Below are 14,782 nucleotides of genomic sequence, written 5' to 3'. Positions count from 1 at the left end.
GAGTAAAAGCCTTTCAAAATCTTTGGCTTACTCTCAATCTTCAGTTTCTGTCACCTCGTCTGCTTCTTCATTGACGCAAACCTTCACGACGACGGCGCTTACCTCTCCTATTATGTCTACGAAGATTACTATCCTCTCAAAGAAGCCCGCCGTCGAGGTGTCGTCGACGAAGTCAGCAGTACCGCCGTCGACGATTCCGCCATTAAAAAGCCTGTCGACGTTGAGCTCGTCGACGAAGATTCCATCGTCGACGAAGATTCCATCGTCGACGAAGATCCTGTCGACGAAGAGCTCGTCGATGTCGAGCCCGTCGACGAAGTGCTCGTCGACGAAGATTCCATCGACGAAGACCCCGTCAACGTCGAGCCCGTCACCGAAGAGCTCGTCGACGAAGATTCCATCGACGTCGAGCCCGTCGACGACGGCTCCGTTGATGTTGAGCCCGTCGACGATGGCTCCGTTGACGTTGAGCCAGTCGACGACGATGGCACAGTCTACGATCCCGTCGACGATCCCGTCTACCACAGCCCCGTCGACGACTTCCTCGTCGACGATGATCTCTACTCCAGTTTCCACCAGGACTTTTCAACTAAAGTCTTTTCAAAGGCAGGACATTTCACCGCTTACTCCCTCGCATCTCCTGGAAACTTATGTGCAGTGTGACGATGATTATGTGGACGACGAGGACGAAGGGCCCTTTGGGATTGCTCGCCATTCTTCGGAACTGCACATCAAATGTCAGGAGGACGATGATGATGAGGAAGATGACAATTATCAAGGGCATTACTATCAGGAAGACCTAGTCGTTCCGCATCATAGACCCTGCTACACACAACCTCGTAGGAACGAGATGTCACATCTGCCTCCTACTTTGATACAAGACCTACAAGCCATGCTTGCAGATTATAAGCGGCGTTTTCCACCACAGCCAAACGTTCCACAGGTTCCACAGACTGCGCCGCAGCCGGACCCATTGCCTCTGCCTGAGGGTCCAGCCCCAATGCCTCTGCCTGAGGGTCCAGCCCCAATGCCTCTGCCTGAGGGTCCAGCCCCAATGCCTCAACTGCCTGATCCTCCACAGGACCCGCATCAAGATACAACCTCGGAGGAGGAATACGAAGAGGGCGAGTTGCCAGACCCAGCAGACCCTTGGGATTCATATATAATCCCTATGCCTTCGCCACCTACCCCTCTACCATCTGATTCGCCTCCAGAAGATATAGGGGGGTTCCATAACCTTATGCAGCGAGCTGCGACCAGGTTCAACTTGCCGGTCACCATTGAGCAGTCTGACTGTTTTCTGCATGACTTTAAAGAAGAGTCAAGAAAGGTTACGAGAGCTATCCCTATCATTGACTATATTTGGAAAGAAGGGGTTAAAATCATGAAAAACACGGCATAAGTACTAGCGGTGCTTCCACGGATTGACAAAAAATACCGTGCTCCAGCCGACAGTCCCTCTTGTCTCATTGGCCAACCGCGTCCAGACTCGGTTATATCTCAGGTAGCCCTACAAAAGTCTAAGAATCCGGCAGCACCGGTCACTACACCACCGGATAGGGAAGGACGCCGACTGGATCTAATTGGGAAAATATTTTCAACTATGGCAGCTGCTTCCATCAGGGCAGCCAACTCCCTAGCGATAATAGGGCGTTATGACCGCCAGATGTGGTCAGAAATGGCAAGCTTTATCGACCTCATCCCAGAGGATAACAGGCAAGATGCTCGAAAGATTTTGTTGGAGGGTGAGCGTGCAGCCTCAGAGACTATCGACTGCGCACTGGATATTGCGAATACTAACTTTCGCCAGTTGGCTGGGGCTGCGGTTCTTCGGCGCCAGGGTTGGCTGAAAGCTACCACGTTCAGACCAGAAGTCCAGACAAAAATATTGGACATGGCCTATGATGGCGAATCATTGTTTGGAAAACACATAGATGACGCACTCCAAGCAATTAAAACAGATACTGATACTGCAAGATCGTTGGGCTCCTTGCAATACAAAAGAGGTACCTTCAGAGGAGCAAGGGGCCGTGGATTTTCTTCCAGAGGAAGTTATCATACCCAACAAAATAGGTACCAGCCTCAGTATCGGCAATCATATCAGTCTTCCTACAGACAGACCAATACATCTGGTTTCTCTCGTCAAGGCGGACGAAAAAGATCGCGGAATCAGGGAAGAGACACCTCACGGAAGCAATGATTTCTGCAGGGCGCCTTCCACTGCTTTTCCCCTCCCTGTGGGTGCGAAAATTTCAACTTTTGCGACCAAGTGGCAAGAAATTACGTCGGACCAGTGGGTTCTGGACATGGTTCACAACGGTCATACCTTAGAGTTTGTCACCAAACCACCCAAGAAACCACCTCCCCCTCGTCTTCACTTACTATTCAAAGAAGCTTTAACGATGCTCCTCAAGAACGCAATCGAGAAGGTTCCTGCGCTTCAAAAGGGGACAGGTTTCTATTCCCGCTTTTTTCTCATCAAGAAGAAATCAGGGGAGTGGCGCCCAATCTTAGACCTTCGCAATCTGAACAGATTCCTCAAGAAGCAGGGATTTCGCATGGTCACTCTGGCCTAAATTCTAGGTTGCCTCAACGAGGGAGATTTTCTAGCTTCCTTAGATATGGAAGACGCTTACTTTCACATCCCAATACATCCGAAGCATCGCAAGTATCTTCGCTTCACAGTGGCTGGCGCCCATTACCAGTTCAAGGTGCTCCCGTTTGGGTTAAAATCTGCCCCAAGGATCTTTACGAAGTGCCTAGCTCCAGTGGCAGCAGTGTTGCGCTCCCAAGGAATCCAAGTCTTTCCGTATTTAGACGACTGGTTAATAAAGGGTCCTTCGTAAAGATCAGTCAAGACTGCCGTGACAACATCTCTTCGTCTGTTCCATTCTCTGGGGCTTACGATCAACAGGAGCAAATCTCAATTACAACCAAGGCAGATCCTTCCTTTTCTGGGCGCGCTGTTAGATACCGTCCGCTGCAAGGCATTCTTGTCTCACGAACGGCAGGTTCGTCTTCAAAACTTAGCAATCCGAATTTCCAAAAGAAAGTCAGTTTCTGTCCGGATGTTCGCGTCGCTCCTAGGGATGTGCTCCTCTGCAATACACCTCGTTCCTCTGGCGCGGCTCCGCATGCGACCCTTGCAGGAGGAGTTACACCTTCAGTGGCAGCAGGTGATGGGCTCCTTCGACGACATCATCAGAGTCACTTCAGGCTTGAAGAGCGCTCTACGTTGGTGGTCCCATATTCCCAACTTATCAGAAGGGCTTACTTTCATTCAGAAGATTCCAGACTTTGTCCTCACTACCGATGCTTCCATGGAAGGATGGGGAGGTCATCTCCAAGATTTACAGATACAGGGGAAGTGGTCCCCAGAGTACAAAAACAAACACATCAACAGTCTGGAATTGCGAGCAATTTTCCTGTCTCTTCAAGCTTTCCTTCCAAGGATTGCAGGTTCTTCGGTTCTGATTCGAACCGACAATACCACCAGCATGTTCTACGTGAACAAACAAGGAGGAACAAGATCAGCAACTTTGTCCACGGAAGCTCAGGAGTTGTGGGAATGGGTCACACTCCACAACATAACCCTCAGAGCAGAACATGTCAGAGGTCTCTGCAATACATTAGCGGACACGCTCAGCAGATCCCAATCAGATTGCCACGAATGGGAGCTAGAGCAAGCTCAGGTGCTCAGAATATTCAGAGCTTTGGGAACACCACCGCTGGATTTGTTCGCCACGAAGGAGAACAAGAAATGCCGCTTCTATGCCAGCAGATACCCTCAACAGGGCTCAAGGGGGAATGCCCTGTCCATGCGATGGTCAGGAATTTGTGCTTACGCTTTTCCCCCGATACCCCTGATACCGAGGGTCATACGCAAGATGAAGTTGGAGGGCTGTCGTCTCATCTTGATTGCACCCAGATGGCCACGCCAATACTGGTTTCAGGAGCTCCTATTGCTATCACAGGACCAGCCGATCCGTCTTCGCCCGACGCCCACAATGCTGTCAAGGAACAGAGGTCAGGTTCTCCACCCGGACCCTCAGTCCCTACATTTACACGCATGGCTCCTGACTTCTTAGAGTTTAAGGACCTGGATATCCCTCAGGACTGTAGGGATATATTAACAAAATCACGAGCTCAGAGCACGATAAAAACTTACCGTCTAAAATGGAAACTGTTTTGCTGCTGGTGTGAAGCAAACCAGGTGCACCCGGTGGACGATCCTGCAGAAAAGATCCTTCCTTACTTGTTACACCTGGCAAGATCTGGACTTTCTTTCCCTTCAGTCAAGGTCCACTTAGCTGCACTTTCCTTATTCAGAAGGGGTGCTCATGGCCCTTCTTTGTTCATCCTCTTTAATTAAACAGTTTATGAAAGGACTATTCCGAGAGTTTCCTCCGGTCAGACTTCCGCCACCGGAATGGGAACTCAACACAGTCTTAATGCAGTTAATGAAGCATCCATTCGAGCCCATCCACAAGGCTGACCTAAAATTCCTTACATGGAAGGTTGCTTTACTTCTGACTTTAACATCAGCTCGAAGAGTGAGTGAAATTCAGGCGTTTACTGTAAAGGAACCTTTTCTACACTACGTGCACCTCCGAACTAATCCAACGTTTATCCCTAAGGTGCCTTCACAGTTTCATCTTAATGAACCAGTGACGTTAAAGACTTTCTTTCCTAATCCATCCACCCCAGTGGAACGAGCCTTACATTCTCTCGATATCAAGAGATGTCTTAAATTCTATCTTCTGAAAACAAAGAACCTTAGAAAGTCCGATCAATTATTCGTGGCTTATGGCCAAACTACTATGGGAAAGGCGGTTACAAAATCCACCATTGCCAGATGGATAGCATCTACAATACTTTTCTGCCATGACAAGGCTCACAGGCCTTTGTTGAGGAAACCCAAGGCCCATTCCAGGTGGACAGTAGCAGCGTCTACAGCATTGTTTGCTGGTGTGACTCTAGAAAATATCTGCCGTGCTGCGACATGGAAAAATGTCCACACTTTTACCAGACATTACTGCCTCTAATCTACGCATCGTGATGATGCAGCAGTTGGGCAAGCTGTACTACGACATCTGTTTCTTTGAGATACCTTTAGGTACCCTTTTTTCATATTTTAATATGGAAGATTTTGATATCTTTAGTATAACAATGCAATGTGTTACAATGATGATTTGCTTTCATGTTTACATGCTTTTCTCTTTATAGATGGCATATTTCGAATTTTAAGATCTTTTCTTATACCTCTTGTTAACAAGCTGTGGATGCAATTAGGGAGTATCAGCACTAGTCTCCCGCCATCCACAAACGACTGTATACTTGGTATACTGCTCGCTATTCTGATTCAGGCATGTGAATCTATGAAAGATACCCCAATACTGGATAAGAAAACAAGTTACTTACCTGTAACTACAGTTATCCAGTATTGGTATCTTTCATAGATTCACATGCACCCACCCTCCTCCCCGTAGAGTCAGTTCTATATAATTTGGGACGTTCACTTCCCACTTGTGCTACGAAAATCTGAGGAGAACTGGCTCTGCTGAGAGGGTTCTAGAAGGGTGCTGGTGTCTGATTGGTTGTTACCAAATTCTTGGTTCTTTTTGCATAATGAGGTAGATAGGCTGCTAAGATACAGGCTTTTGGCACTACTTTTTTATTTACCGGGGACTCCTGCCTGGGCGACGGGGAATGATTCAGGCATGTGAATCTATGAAAGATACCAATACTGGATAACTGTAGTTACAGGTAAGTAACTTGTTTTCTTCTGGGACAATCAAGGATCCAAGGAAGAAAATGTAACATGCAAAGACATTAGCAGTAATTAGCCCACAATGCCATCATAGAATAAAGGAAAACATGTATTGGCAAAGCCAGTAGGTCTGACCTTACCAAGCTGTCACCATTTATTTCTTTTATGTTTTTATTGGAAGCATAAGGTACAAAAATGAAATAACTGCTTTCTTAAATGCAAATGTACTTGGAATAGGTACAGGAGCACTTTATAATTTTAATGCTTAACTCAGGTGAATGTTCTTATAATTAGTGCAAGGAAAAGATTATGTTGGCTCTGAATTACTGTAACCTGCAGAACTAGTTTAAACACACGCAACCTAAAAAAGAATGTAAAGTAAAGAATATTGACAAAGTAAAGTATTGGCCCACCAGCCCTGGTACCGAAGTGTACTTCTTTTTAGGCAGATGTGCACTTGTGATCAGGAAAAATATTGTTTGTTATTCACAGTGCAAGAGAGTCAGCAGGCTAAGTGAACTGACTAATTGCTGCATGCTGCAATGGGTGGTTGCAAAATGTTAAATCTGAGTTCAATAGACGAATGGATAAAATTATATGACATTATTAGTATTTCCACATACCCCTACATTGGGTAATTAACTCTGAAAAGTATATGTCTTTGTTCAGCTAAATCCTTCTTGTATCCTGGTTGTATTCCTACTTTTACATGGGAAACTACGATAGTTACTGATTTTCTGCCATTCACTTCCTCTTTATCTAGAAGGCTATAGTGTGCATGGAAGCGACTGTGGTTTCTAGGTAGTGCTAAACATAAGTAGTACATGTTGAGTGTGTGCCATGTTGATCAGTAGTATGGTAGTGCTTGATAGTGTCGGTAGAGACTCAAATTTTAAATAGCTAGTAACATTTGTCAGGTGCAGTACTCCTTTATTATACAGACAAAGCATGTCCCTAACTATACTACTTCCTGTATGCAGTCATATGGTGAAGTAACTACATGTAACTCAATACATTTTTCCTTTATACTGTTTAGATTACAAGAACTGACTCAGTGTTCAGAAGAAAACATTGACATTCATGATATCGAATTAATTCAATACATCAGTGTGGATTGTTCGAAACTGAAAAGACTTCTGCACGGTGAGTAGGCTTTACTTTAAAAAAAATGTGTGTATCTTTTTAAGCACTACAGCTCCATTCTGAAAGGTATGAATTAAGGTGGGTTGTTGGCCCTGTCAAAAAATAACATGTAGAGGTAAAAATCATTTGTTTACTAAATCGTGTTAACATTTTTGACAAAATCCTCTATAAACATACACCAAGGTCTGTAATGTCCCTATGCTTTACAGTCGCTAACCTTTGGTGAGCAGAAAGAGAAACTGTGTTTTATTTGTTGAAAAACTCTGAGCCGACAGGTCTCAGTAGTCTCACACATGCCACATTAGCACTTGAGACAGTCTTCTCTCTATTGTTGCACACACAAGTTTTTTTTTTTTTTAAACACATTTTATTTGTAAAATATCACATATAACGCGGAGCTCTGAGTCCCAGAAACTTCTGCAGCATCAACATACACCAATTGATTTTGACCATTTTCAAGTGTATTCAGGAGAAAATGAAAAGCAATACGAATGAAACATTAATCCTAAAACTGTAATGCCCCAAACCCACCCCCATCGCACTATCGTCCATTTCAGAGCAACAAATCATAACAATAGCCTCATTTATACAGTTGTGATGTGTCATCGCCTAAGAAGCGACTTTTCTGCCGCACATCAGCAAAAGGAGATCATACCGTATCCTGGTGTCGGGCCAACGGTGCAGACTCTAGCTCCAGGCCACGGTAGTCCGCCCAGCGCTTCCAAATTTTAAAGTGCTTTCGGGGACACCCCCTGGCCACAAAGATTGGGGTCTCTAGACCCATACAGAAGTCCAGACCATTTTTCCAGGCAGAGATGGAGGGAGCCACCGCCGCCTTCCAGGCCCTAGCAATATCCCTTTTAGCTAGGGTAAATCCCAGAAGCATGAGATGGTGCTTGTAGATATTGCCCCCAGTCCCATCCATGACATGCAGAAGAATCAGTTTTGGTGAACAGGGAAGGTCCCACCCAACACTTCAGAGAGGCAGGCCATCACTCCCCTCCAGAATCGCGTCAGTTTGGAGCAGTGCTAGACAGTATGTAGCAGGTTACCCTCAGGTTCACATCGGAGAAACACAGGGGAAGCCACCAAGCCCACCCTCGACAACCTAACCCTGGTATAATATACCCGATGGAGATATTTGAACTGGATAAGCCACAGGCTCATTGCAATGGCCGCCCCTCGTGGAGAGGCCAAGGCCTCTGTCCAATCTTCTTCCTCCATCGGGCCTACATCGCCCTCCCATGTCTCCCTCCGATGCTGCAGCGAAGGGGAACTATGCTTAACTAGGGACTGGTATATTTGAGAGATCTTGTGATCTTGGAGGTTTCCGATAAACACCTTGGCCTCCACCGGGCTAAACTCTGCCAGCGTCTCCAACCCCTCCAAGCTAGGGGAAATGGCATGGCATGTCAGAACTGTAAATATTTAAAGAATTGGGTTTTCGGCATCTGGAAGTCTTTTTGTATGTCCTGAAAGGATTTCAAGACAGGCCCCCACATAACATCGCCCAGGGTGGAGATCCCGATAGTGTCCCAGTCGCGAAATCCAGACAGAGCCGCCAATGGTGATAGGTGCCCATTGTGCCAAAGAGGGGTCTCCCTGGTCAGCCTGTTTCACCAACCCATCCTCCGTAGCACCTGCCTTCAGATCTGGGAAACAGTCTGCGTGGCAGACGTCGGGGAGCATCTCAACTGTGGAGAGTAAAGAATTATATGCAGAGTGTGTTCCCCCATACACCTTCGTTCAACAGTGTACGCCGGATCCATCCTATCCCCCTACCACCATTCGTTAAGGACAAGCAAATGCGAGGCCATGTACTACGACAAGATATCGGAGGTTGCCAACCCCCCACAATATGTAGACTGAAAGCCAGTCCGCAGGGCCACCCATGCCACTCCACCATCCCAGAGAAACTGACCCAGGGCCGCATTAACCTGACAGAACCACCTAGGGGCAATCTGATATGGATGATTTTGCAATTGGTACAGCAGGCGCGGGAGCAAAACCATCTTGAAAATGGCCATATATAGACAAGAGAGGAATAGGGTTAATGATAAATAAGGACCCGATCAGTACTTATAAAGAGAGAGACTTATCCAGCCGGACAGAGGTCACGAATTTTACTAATGTACAAAAATAACCACAATTTAAGAAGGTTGATGAAGTGGGACACAAGCCTGCGTCCAGTACATACATTAGGTCATAGAGACAAAGAGGTTCAGGCATAAATACATAGTTTGCCTATAGGAATCATCAATACTTGAGAAAACAAACATTTTAAACAACACCCTTATGTGTCAAAATCATGTTTTTAACATTTCGGGTATTTGTGAGTGTCGACGGCGTTTCGATCCTACTAAAAGAATGCAAGGATCATCATCAGGACAAGGAACAATAATGCCTGTACGATAGACCTGAATAACCGCAGCCGCGGTAGATTCAGACGCGATGTTTTGAATAAAACCGGCGGGACGTAGCCGAGGGCTAGGTCTTGTGATTTGTATCTCAACTTGGCTAGGGTTAACAAGGATCCGTGGACCTGGGGTGAGGTTCCGAAGTGATAGGATTACTGGAAGGACCGACGATGCGGGAGCAGGGACCGGCAATGGAGCCCCATTGCCGGTCCCTGCTCCCGCATCGTCGGTCCTTCCAGTAATCCTATCACTTCGGAACCTCACCCCAGGTCCACGGATCCTTGGTAACCCTAGCCAAGTTGAGATACAAATCACAAGACCTAGCCCTCGGCTACGTCCCGCCGGTTTTATTCAAAACATCGCTTCTGAATCTACCGCGGCTGCGGTTATTCAGGTCTATCGTACAGGCATTATTGTTCCTTGTCCTGATGATGATCCTTGCATTCTTTTAGTAGGATCAAAACGCCGTCGACACTCACAAATACCCGAAATGTTAAAAACATGATTTTGACACATAAGGGTGTTGTTTAAAATGTTTGTTTTCTCAAGTATTGATGATTCCTATAAGCAAACTATGTATTTATGCCTGAACCTCTTTGTCTCTATGACCTAATGTATGTACTGGACGCAGGCTTGTGTCCCACTTCATCAACCTTCTTAAATTGTGGTTATTTTTGTACATTAGTAAAATTCGTGACCTCTGTCCGGCTGGATAAGTCTCTCTCTTGATAAGTACTGATCGGGTCCTTATTTATCATTAACCCTATTCCTCTTATGACTAGGGACAATTGTTGTTTACAATCACTTAATTCCCAAGGTCCCTAGTTGACCTTTCTGGGTGCTCTTGTTGTTACTAAATATACATATATAGACAAGGGCATGTGAGACCAGCTTTTTAATATCCTCCCGTACACGGTCCCATAGAGGCGCCAAGTTCCTATCCCAGGATGTGGTAGGAGAATCGGATAGGAACACTCCCTGGTATTTCATCCCCTCATGCACCATCTGCACCGAAGATGCCCAGGAACCGAGCTCGCCCCTATCGCTCAGGACCCAGAGGGTGGACTTCCGAGGATTCATGTACAGGCGGAGGTATCCCCAAAAATCTGCATGATGCGAAGCAGCCGTGGTCCCGTCCTATCTAGATTAGTGAGGAAGAACAGCACATCATCGACGTACAGGGCGATACGGTCCGACAGCCCGTGTGCCCATTCAAGAAAGGTCACTTGAGCGTCAATCCACACCCAGGGAGCAAGGGGCCTAATCGCTAACACAAACAAGTAGGGGGACAACAGACACCCCTGTCTGGTCCTGCCCAATAGGGAACGTAGAGGAGACGGAGCCCGCCACGCGCACAGATGCAGTAAGATCCGTATATAGTAGGGTTAGATATGACAGGAAACGAGGCCCTACGTTCAACCTGCGCAGCAGTGCGAATAGGTACACCCGGCTTAGAGAATCAAATGCCCTGTCCATATCCGCAAGCAATAACTATGCTCGTTCCCCCAATCCTTTGACGGTCGCAAAGGCAACATGCGCCCGTTGAATATTGTGACAGGTCGCCCGTTGGGGCATAAACTCGGCCTGATCGGGATGGACTAAGGAGGTACTGTGTGGTCAGAGACGATTGGCTAACGCCTTAGCTAGAATCTTGGCCTCAACGTTCAGGAGGGAGATGGGGCGATACGATGCATGGTGGTCAGGAGGTCTGCAAGGCTTGTGGAATACCACCACTTCCGCATGTCTCCAATCGCTGGGCAGGCGACCCTGTTCCCTGGCCTCTTCTACCGCTTTGTGATAGTAGGGACCCAATTGCAGAAAATACTGTTTAAAGAATTCGTTCGGGAAACCGTTCGGTCCCGGGCCCTAGGGTGGCTCACAGTTGAGCGGGCATTCTAACTCTGCACTCACTTTGTCGGAGATGGCCTTAGGCGTAAGGTTATCTAGGAAGCGGCCTATTACCTCTACCGATAAGCACTCCTTGGGGGCATAGAGATCTGCGTAATACCTAGCAAAGCTCTCAGCAATAGCTGAGGAATCGGAAATGGGTGTCCTGTCCGGTCCCACAATACCAGAGAGAGAGTGGGGGCACAGTGACCCCTGACACAGTCTGGGCAGCAACTTACTAGATTTATCCCCCCACTGGTAGATCCTGCTACGGGTCGCCAACCATGCCTGGCAGGCCTCATCCAAAAGAAGAAGCAAATAGTACTGTTGCGCTTGCAGCAGTTGGCGGCGAGCCTGTCTCTCCCCCCCCACCCCCCTCTCTACTGCGTGCCTCCAGCCCGATAATTTCAGCTTTCGCTCGTATGAGGGACTCCCTTCGCGTTCTGCGGGCCGCCGCACAGAAGGAAATGTCTACCCTGCGAATTGTGGGCTTCATTGCTTCCCACAGAGGTGTAGCCCCCTTCACCGAACCGACATTGAATACCAAATATTGATCGATGGCATCTTCCATCCGGTCCCTGTAGTCCTCCTTCTGGAGGTTCCAGGCCGAAAGGCGCCACCGGAATGGCCCATAGCCCTTCCTACCCGTATTGTGATGGCCACCGAAGAATGGTCTGAGAGCCTCCATGGAAGGATATCAGCCGCCACCACCCTGCTATTGACCGCCCGGGGAACAAATAAATAGTCAAGGCAGGAATATGAGTCGTGTACCGCCGAGAGATAGGTGTTACCCTGTGTTGTGCCATGTAGCCTGCGCCAAGGGTCTACCCAGTCAAGGTCCGTCACAAGGGAGTAAAGTTTAGTGGGGTGTTTGGCCTCCAGTGTGCTCCCTGGCCTACACCGATCGCTGGCCGCATCCAAATTTTTTATTTTTAATTTTGATTCTATGCAATGCTGCTTGAATTTCTGTGCATGTAACCAAACTTGGCTACCACATTGCTTTTGGAACCAGAACCCATTGTATTTATTTTAAGTAGAACGTGGACCATGCCAGAATACCTATGGAAGTACTGTGCAAATCATTGCAATTTACAAAACGTTTATTTAAAAAGAAGCACCAGCATAATTGTTAAAGTAATGTAAATCTAGTACAGATGGCAAAATCAAGTCAGTCAAGGTGTTTACTTCGACCATTGGCCACAATACGAGTCAAAGAAGAACATGGATGAAAAAAAAATGCTGAACTCATTTTGAAAACCTTAAAAAGCGTCTTTCAGATCCTAAATAAAAATTGTCACAGTTAAAAGTATTTATTACTTCATTAGAAAAAGTGCACTTGTGATTATATTGCTGTGAATTTCCAATCTGTCTTTATTTTATTTATTTATTTATTTATTTTATATAGCGCTGAATCACCCCGAGGGGTATCTCTGCGCTTGGAAACAGATGACTGATCAGGCCCGAAGATTAGAAAAGATGGGTTTTTAGTAGCTTTCTGAACTGTAGGAGAGACATTTCACCACGGAGGTGCTGGGGGAGACTGTTCCAAAATCTGGGAGCCAGATAAGAAAATGCTTTGCCTCCCATACGCGTTTTGTTGATTCTAGGAATCGAAAGAAGCCTTTTTGAACCGGATCTGAGAGAACGCCCTGAAGTGTAGATGTTAAGTTTTCTAACAATATAGGAGGGGCTGAGCCTATTCAGAGCTTTAAATATCATACAGCCCATTTTGAAATCCACTCTTTTTTTGACTGGTAGCCAGTGCAAATTAGACAGCAGGGGCAGAGAGGGGGTCCTAGCGGGTGCCCAGATTACCAAGCGTGCTGCCGTGTTTTGTATTACCTGTAATTTACCCAGTGAGGCTACATGCGTAGAAAGAAGCAAGGCATTGCAGTAAACAATTCTACTCATAATGAGTGCCTGTATCGGAGTCTTTCTGGTGGAGATGGGGAGCAATGGGAAAGTTCTCCTAAGCATGCTCATAATATGATAACAAGTGCCAACAGTAGTATTAATGTGGGAATCAAGGGTGAGTTTCAGATCAAGTTTGACGCCCAGATTTTTGAACTCCTCCTTGGGGGTAGGGACTTTACCCAACTCCACAGGCCACCAGCTGGGCGACCAGCTGATGGTCGCACCCCCAAACATAATCTCAGATTTTTCAGAGTTCAACTGGAGGTAGTTTGTTTTCATCCAGGAGGCAATTGCACTCATGCCCTGGGAGAAAATATGTTGTATGTCCGGTCTATTTTTATTGAAGGTGAGGAGGAGTTGGGTATCATCTGCATAAGAGATGGGATTAAATCCCAGTTCCCTCATAAGTATAGCCAGGGGGGTCACGTAGATGTTAAACAAAGTCGGGCTCAGACATGAGCCCTGAGGGACACCCCTGGTAACCTGTGAGGGAGCAGAAGAGAAAGAACCAAGAGTCACAGCCTGAGTTCTGTTGGTCAGAAAATCAGACAGCCACTTCAATGCAAGACCTCTGATCCCAATCCCCTGTAATCTGGACAGCAGAACTCGATGAGAAATGGTGTCAAATGCTGCAGAAAGGTCAGCAGCACCAGAAGTGCCGCTTGACCTTGGTCCAGAGCCATCCTGATGTTGTCTGTTACTTCCACTAAGGCAGTCTCTGTGCTATGTTTAGCACGAAAACCAGATTGAGAAATATCGAGTGCGCGTGTAGAATCAATGAAAGCAGATAGATGCTTATTAATGTGCTTTTCGGTGATCTTGCTCTGTAGGGGAAGCAACGAAATTGGACGATAGTTGGTTAGTTCGTCAGGGGAGATTTTTCGATTTTTACGTATAGGAATAATTTGAGCATGTTTCCAGCTTTGTGGTAGGCTGCCAAATGTCAGAGAGCTATTGATAATAGTGCATATAGGAGTGGCAAGCTGATCCGCAAATTTAGAGGCGACTTTGGCTGGGATAATATCCAGGGGAGATCCAGGTTTGGTGCATTTCAGAAGTAACTGTACTTCAGTGCAAGTAATGCTGGGAAAAGTGAGTAGGGAAGACTTTCCACTGACAGGGTCATAAGTAGCTGCATCGGGGACAGGGGAGGAGGTATTGCAAAGTGTGATTTTTTTGATAGATATTTTCAATCTTTTGTATAAAAAAGGTAGAAATGCTATCACATAACGATTGGGAAGAAATGTCTCTAGTTTCGCAGGATTTAGGATTGGTAAAATCACGTACAATTTGAAAGAGCAATCTGGAATTGTTGCCCGCATGTTCCAGTATACAGGCAAAGTGCATTTTGCGAGCCATTTTAATGTGATTGTGGTATGTGGTTAATGCAGCCTTATAAATGGATTTGGCTTGTTCATTATGCGAGCGTCGCCAAATATGCTCTAGCTTCTTGCAAGAACTTTTCTCTTCGCGAAGGGCAGACGAGTACCAGCTCGTATCGGAATTTTTGGGTGAGTGTGTAAGAGGTTTCAAAGGAGCCACTTTATCAAGTAAATTGATTGCTCTAGAGTTAAAGAGGTCAAGTAGCTGGTTAACATCACAAGACATGCTATCTCAGTCCCACGTCGAGAAAAGCGAGGAAAGATGATTT

The 14,782-nt window shown here is 46.4% G+C and overlaps 1 protein-coding gene across 12 annotated transcripts in view; it reads left to right on the top strand.

The window, feature by feature from the left end:
* The window catches only part of NF1 (neurofibromin 1), a 1,956,660-nt gene that overhangs the window by 314,530 nt on the left and 1,627,348 nt on the right, over window positions 1–14,782 (top strand). For all 12 annotated transcript variants that reach the window (XM_085649550.1, XM_085649547.1, XM_085649544.1 and 9 more), the window contains exon 5: window positions 6,807–6,913. In XM_085649550.1, coding sequence (XP_085505676.1) covers window positions 6,807–6,913 — 107 coding nt within the window. The remainder of the gene's footprint in view (window positions 1–6,806; window positions 6,914–14,782) is intronic.

The sequence above is a fragment of the Triturus cristatus genome, chromosome 3_2 (genome assembly GCF_964204655.1).
Source record: "Triturus cristatus chromosome 3_2, aTriCri1.1, whole genome shotgun sequence".
Taxonomy (NCBI): domain Eukaryota; kingdom Metazoa; phylum Chordata; class Amphibia; order Caudata; family Salamandridae; genus Triturus; species Triturus cristatus.
The sequence above is the reverse complement of the archived record's forward strand: the minus strand, read 5'-3'. Positions and strand labels throughout refer to the sequence as shown.